Source organism: Triturus cristatus, chromosome 7, assembly GCF_964204655.1.
Source record: "Triturus cristatus chromosome 7, aTriCri1.1, whole genome shotgun sequence".
Lineage (NCBI taxonomy): Eukaryota > Metazoa > Chordata > Amphibia > Caudata > Salamandridae > Triturus > Triturus cristatus.
The window spans coordinates 164,807,653-164,813,914 of record NC_140590.1 but is presented as its reverse complement, the minus strand read 5'-3'; the positions used below and the strand labels follow the sequence as shown (position 1 = coordinate 164,813,914).

Below are 6,262 nucleotides of genomic sequence, written 5' to 3'. Positions count from 1 at the left end.
TTGTATTCCATGTCTATGCCGTACCAATGCTTTGATTTGTATAACTGTACGTTATTCTGTACTTTTGAAAATGCATAAATAAAATAAAAAAATAAATAAAAACAGTTTTTTGGCAGGGCCATTGAAATTATACGGCAGAAGAGGTTGACTAAATTACACAATTTGTGATAGCATTCCTTCATTATTCTATTTGTTATCCACGTTAACACTATCTGGGCAGGGTGTTTTACCTCTTATGTGCCAGTGTAATACTTAAGTACAGCTATAAGCAGCAGAAAAGTGACCAGTCAACCTTTGCAAAGGACCCCGCCCAACCCCCTTAACCCCCCCTGCCCCCCAGGAATACGTGCCCCTTATTTATTTAGTCATTTTTGACCCATTTGAGCTACAAATATGTTTTTGTTAACATCTGCATATTGTGCATCTGATGATTTTATCTGACATACGGCAAATATATAGTTATGCGGAAAATACGCCAAAATCGCGTGGTTCCAGTGGCCCTGGTTTAAGGGCGTGACAGAGGTGATGTGTGGCCACGGGTGCCCCGGGCAGGTTCTCTTTCCCGTAAACTGACGGGCGTGCTCACACGCAGGAGGATGGAGTCTTTGAAAATGGCGCTGTGCCTTTAAGGGACAAAAATGTCAAATCGGGAAAACCTGTCTGACCACCGACCTCACCTGAGAGAGACACTTGAGGGGGAGGGAGAGATAGACGAGAACTCCGTCAGAGGCAGGAAGTGATACCGGTGGTACTCGGAGAAGGAACTCCACCTGGGGCGTTGAACGGAGCAGGGAGTGGAGTGCCACTCGGAAGCTAGCGGGGAGAGGTGGTCTCTGGTGCGCTTAGCGCTGCGGCGAGTGGAGGGAGGGCAGTATGAACTACTGAGGCCAGCAGGGCGAGTAAGGCACTCCGGGGGTTTCAGGCGAGAGGAGGAACCCTTAAGTTTCTTCACACAGCGGGGAGAGGGGTGAGTAACCCCCGCAGAACTTAAATCAGCACCCGAGGAGGGCGGGCTCAGTTTAGAAAGAGGGAGGAAGGCCGCAGGGTAGTTGGCACGCGGCGACTCCCCATCAGGGTGCTGACGGCAGGAGCGCCTCTTTCTTACCCGCCCGAGGAAGGAAGACTCGGAGGACGCCACTCTCATGGCAGGAACGGTGACATTCAAGTCCGAGGTAAGTCACCCCCGATACACGTGTGTTTGGAATGTCACCTGGGCACCATCCGTGCAGATACGGTCTTTTATTCATTGCTCTGGAGAACAGTTTTTTTGTAAAATGGATGCAATTAAGAGAACCAAGACTACATCTCCCAGCAGGCACTACTTCGGTAAACCAACGCATTGGACAGGACAAGTGATGTGGCGGAAACATGCTTCTTCTAGTCATATGCTCGTCCGCAGAGAGGGACTTCATTGAATGAATGTGTTGATGTCTTCTTTATAGGGATTGGACTAGTTTGAGAGGTTGACGGCGAGTCTACAGAATAGGAAACCTTCAATTAAGGACAGAGCCGGTTTTAGCCTCGCCCTCCCTCCACACCCTTCACCCCCCCCCCCCCACTACCAAACGCCACTATTGGCCCTCTTCTCTCGATTGCCTTTTTCTCACATGCATATATATCATTTTGTTTTTATAGCGCTACTCATTCCACTGTAGGGTGTCAGAGCACTTACCCTCATACACAGCCAATCAATCATACGTATGTGACTCGGGCTATGGGAAATGTTACGTCAAACAATGAGGTGGTATAGGAGTCACAGGTCACCAATACTAGAAGGCAGTAGTTTGGTCTGGAGAAGCACAAACTCAGGATTTAAAACGTACCACAGTGGTTGCAGTCGACTTTACTAATAGTGTATTTCTACCAAAATTAACCCTTTTTAGCAACATTAGGATAAAGAAAGACTGGGGGGGGGGGGGGATATAACATTCTAACCTACACTGTGCAATTTGCATGTTGCTCTTTGATGGCAGCATATAGCTCACTATGCTGTGTTACGGTTGTAACTTATGATCTGTAAGTAACAAAAGTGTCTCTGTGACAAAAGCAGTAACCTACTGAGCTATCTACATAAAATAGAGTTCAGTCATTTGCGTGGTACACATTCTTTGCAGCAGGAATATAAACCCTCTGCACTACTTCATAAGTGGAAAGTGCCACTAGACAAAACTCTGATCGCCCTCCAGCAGGAACATTAATCACCAGGGTTATCCTGACATTTTTATTTTTGCCTGAAAACTGCTGGACACACTATGAACCCTGCAGCACGTGAATTTTTTTTTTTTTATTTTTTTTTTATTTTTAATCCGGGTTATATAAACCGCCCTACCTCTCCCTCTCCCAAGGCCACCACCAGGTGTGGCTGCACCGGTCATACCGCCTTAGAGCCGGCCCTGATTAACGGCAAAGTGATACATGCTTTAAAGTTTAAAAAGTTCTGATGTCCATCACCTTTTTCTTTCAATACTCTTGAGAGTGCATGTAATCTCTTTCTCGTGTGCTTCTCCCCTGCCAAATACCCACGCCTTGACCACTCTCCCAAATACAAGCCCCTGTACTCTGTTACAATGTCTCTCTCTTTTTCTCTTTTGTGTGCTTTAGTCCTGGACAGAATTTTGAATACTCCGGAGTAATCGGGGTATTTTCGAAAATTATGCGTTACTCTTGTATGTGGAATTACCGATTAATTACGCAAATACTCCTGCCCATGTCAGTATGAATAATTTTGGGGGGGAAATAATCCTACCCCAAGAGCACATATAGCGAACAGCTGCTTGCGCTCGGTATTTGTTTTGTTGCACTTAGCGCTGTTTCTTAGCAAAAAGTGCACCCTCCTGTTCATTTTGGAAGCAATAAGAGATTTGGTGCTAACAAAATAGCGCTAAATGCACGAGTAAGTGGAGGGAAAATCTTACCCCAAGAGCACATTTAGCGAGCGGCTGCTCGTGCTCGCCAGTCGTCTTCTGTTGCATCTAGCCGATTGTCCCCATCGGAATAAAACCCATCGGAGTCAATGGAAGCATGTTCCTGGATATCACTTACCTGAGGAGGTAAACGAGCAACGCTTTAGCCAGCACTTTCCCATGAGGGCCCAACAGAACAGGAAGACGGTCACCCAGGCCCTCGTCACCAGCCGGCTGGACTACGGGAACACCCTCTACGCTGGCACATCCGCCAAACTCCAGAAGAAACTCCAACGGATCCAGAATGCCTCAGCACGACTCGTCCTGGACATCCCCCGACACAGCCACATATCCGGACACCTGAGAGACCTGCACTGGCTCCCCGTCAACAAAAGGATCACGTTCCGACTCCTCACCCATGCACACAAGGCCCTCCACGACCTGGGCCCCAAGCTCCTCAACAACCGCCTGACCTTCCACAAGCCCACTCGCCAGCTCCGCTCCGCCAGCCTCTCCCTCGCCGCCGTTCCACGCATCCACAGAGCCTCCGCCGGAGGACGATCCTTCTCCTACCTGGCGGCCAAGACATGGAACTCCCTCCCCATCCACCTCAGGACAACCCAGGACCACCTCGCCTTCAGGAAACAACTCAAGACCTGGCTGTTCGAGCAGAAATTCCCCCCCCCCCCCAGCGCCTTGAGACCCCCTGGGTGAGTAGTGCGCTTTAAAAATGTCTTGATTGAACAGAAAGAAAAGCCATTAATTCATCTGGTCAACATACACTCCGTTCTTTGAATACTGGCATGTACTGATCCTGCGGACGCTGAGGGCAGTTCCTTGGTAAAATATCACTTTATATACCAGTCAATGTTTGGATCGTCGCCATCTTGGATATTGCTTGAGAACCTTTGTTGCCCTCCATTAGGAACGTTCCCTTTGGAGGCCTTCAAGGGGCAAATTATTTCCATCCACCTATTCAGTGTTACATTCGGTGGACTAACACCCTGACCTGTCCTTGCTTTGTCACCAGAGAGTCCTTCAATAGCTGTGATATGTGTTCCACTTCGCAGAAGAAGAATAAAGTGACTTGTATAGCGCATAGTTACTTCAACAGCAGTGTCCCGGCGCTACGGTTTCACTCCCAAAGACCAGATCAGATGGATCGTGAGGTACTACACGGATCAAAAAAGCCAGGTTGTAGCTTCTTTCGGAAAGCCGGCTAAGCAGAGGAAGAGGGGCCAGTCTCCCATTTTCTGTAGTGGTGCCCCTTTCACTCCCTCATTCTCCAAAAAGCTTTAATTTTTATAATCACAGATCATCTTTGCACAGTTCCTTGTATTTTTTTTTGTCCAGCCCTCGATTCAAGTTTTCATTGAGTGACCTGCACCACGCCTCACAATCTCACATTCGTAATCTCTACTTTCTAATCTGACTTCAATGTTTGCCTGGATTTAGGGCTCAAAAGTACCACCCTACCCGCCCATTGTTCCTCAAAAGTTTCCAGGTCATGGTGCCCACCCTTGCACGAGTGAGTGAGTCGGAAGGACCCAAAAATAATGTACAAAAGCGCTCTAAGTGAATACTGCTTCAGACATGCAGGTTAATGTGTTTAATCAGATCAGGGTTTTGAAGTGTGCTTGATATTAGTGAACATACTTTTTACGTTTTTTTATAAGTTAAATAATAGGCCCTCCACCTTTTGGTGGTTCCACAAGAGTATATTTTGAAATCGCATCATTGCACATGTAATATTTCATGGTTATTATTTGAGGGATGTGATCGTTGTCAAGATGATGCTTGATGCCAAGAGTGGAAAATAAATTAAAGCTTCCTTCATAAGACATTTCCAAATGAGCCCACTAGAGATCTCCAACTCATGTTTATGCCTGATTCATCATTTCTCAGTGCTATTTAGCATCCTATAATAAGAATGTAGCAACAGTGGCGGCTGGCTTGTACCGAGGGTGGTAAAGCTTTGGGGGCACAAGAAAAAAATAATAAAATGAATTCACTTACCTTCGTGGCGAGACGTCCTCCTCTCTTGGGTGTCTTCCAGGAAACTCCTGATGCAGGAAACTGCACTATCCAATCCTGGGCCTGCTTTCACAGCATAAAGCAGCTCCAGGATTGGATAGAGCAGTGGAGGCCTGCGTTTGCTCTACAGCTGGGTTAAAGAACCTTGAAATGCACGTGGGACTGGCTGGCCAATGAGACACGCACATTTAAAGCGCACAGCTCCCTGCTGCCACCAGGGAACAGCTGGCCCGCCATGTCCTCACACTCCTTTCAGAACAGGTTGCGGAAAAACAAAACGGTAATAAATAAACTTTATTACCATTTTATTTTTCAGCTCTGGGGCTTGTGGGACGACGCTTCTCCGCTCAAATGGAGGCGCTGCCCTGTGTAGCAAGAGGTGGACAAAAGTCCACAAACCAGCTTCTAATTCTGATTTCAAAAAGCCAGGCTGGGTAATGTACCACTCCTCGTTTCACCATCACACAAGATTTCTCCAGCCGCTTAAGTATTGAGGTCACCACTTAAGATCACGACAACAGAGGATGGTCATGATTAATTTCTATTTTCCCCTTTTTTAACACGTAGGATAAACTTGTGGGGGGGACTCTCTTGGAGGAAATGATGGTGCGCGTGTGCTGTTGCTAGCGAGAGATTTTGTGTACAAAAAGGGCTTAGAGCCCGCCCATTGCCTACCATTCGCCGGCTTCATTGTCACGTTTATTTGCTGCCTCCTAACTGAACAGCACATGCTGGCTTCACTTCCCCTTCTTTTGTCTGGATGATGTGACAAATGTGCAAATCCATAATTATGCGGAAATTGCCACATCCCAGAATGTCATAATTCCAGTAGCCCTTATTGTGAGGAAAGACTAGTTGAAGGTGTTACAAGCTAAAAGATGTCTCTTTGAAGCTATGCTATTGAAGTTTCTTTCTCCCTTTCCATTTCTGTAGATGCCATGCAGGGCAGGACCCCGCCACCTTACCTTTTCTAAAGTGCTCGTCCCCATCACCGACACCCGTCCTTTTACATGAATAGACACCGGTTAAGTAGGAAACTGCCCTGGGCATAATACTCTTTGCACCTATTGTGCATACAATGTATATTCCAGACCGCAGCTGTGTGAGTAGCCTTTCTAGACCAAAAACACAATATTTGTAACGCCGGGTAGAGCTGGAAGAGGGGGATGGCTTCACTCTTTACTTGGCTGGCGATGCAGCCACACTGCATAAGGTTTATCACACTGCCCCTGTGAGGAAGATTTGGCATAGTGTTTCCAATGTGGATGAAACTTGGCACATTGCATCAGTGTTGGACATCTGCCCAGCCTATGCCATGTCTGGGA

The 6,262-nt window shown here is 47.1% G+C and overlaps 1 protein-coding gene across 1 annotated transcript in view; it reads left to right on the top strand.

Moving 5' to 3' along the window:
- Positions 1 to 744: 744 nt before the first annotated feature.
- Positions 745 to 6,262, top strand: part of LOC146809127 (suppressor of tumorigenicity 14 protein homolog) — a 144,760-nt gene continuing 139,242 nt past the window's right edge. The window contains exon 1 of the mRNA XM_085615942.1: positions 745 to 1,172. Coding sequence (XP_085472068.1) covers positions 1,143 to 1,172 — 30 coding nt within the window. The 5' untranslated portion in view covers positions 745 to 1,142. The remainder of the gene's footprint in view (positions 1,173 to 6,262) is intronic.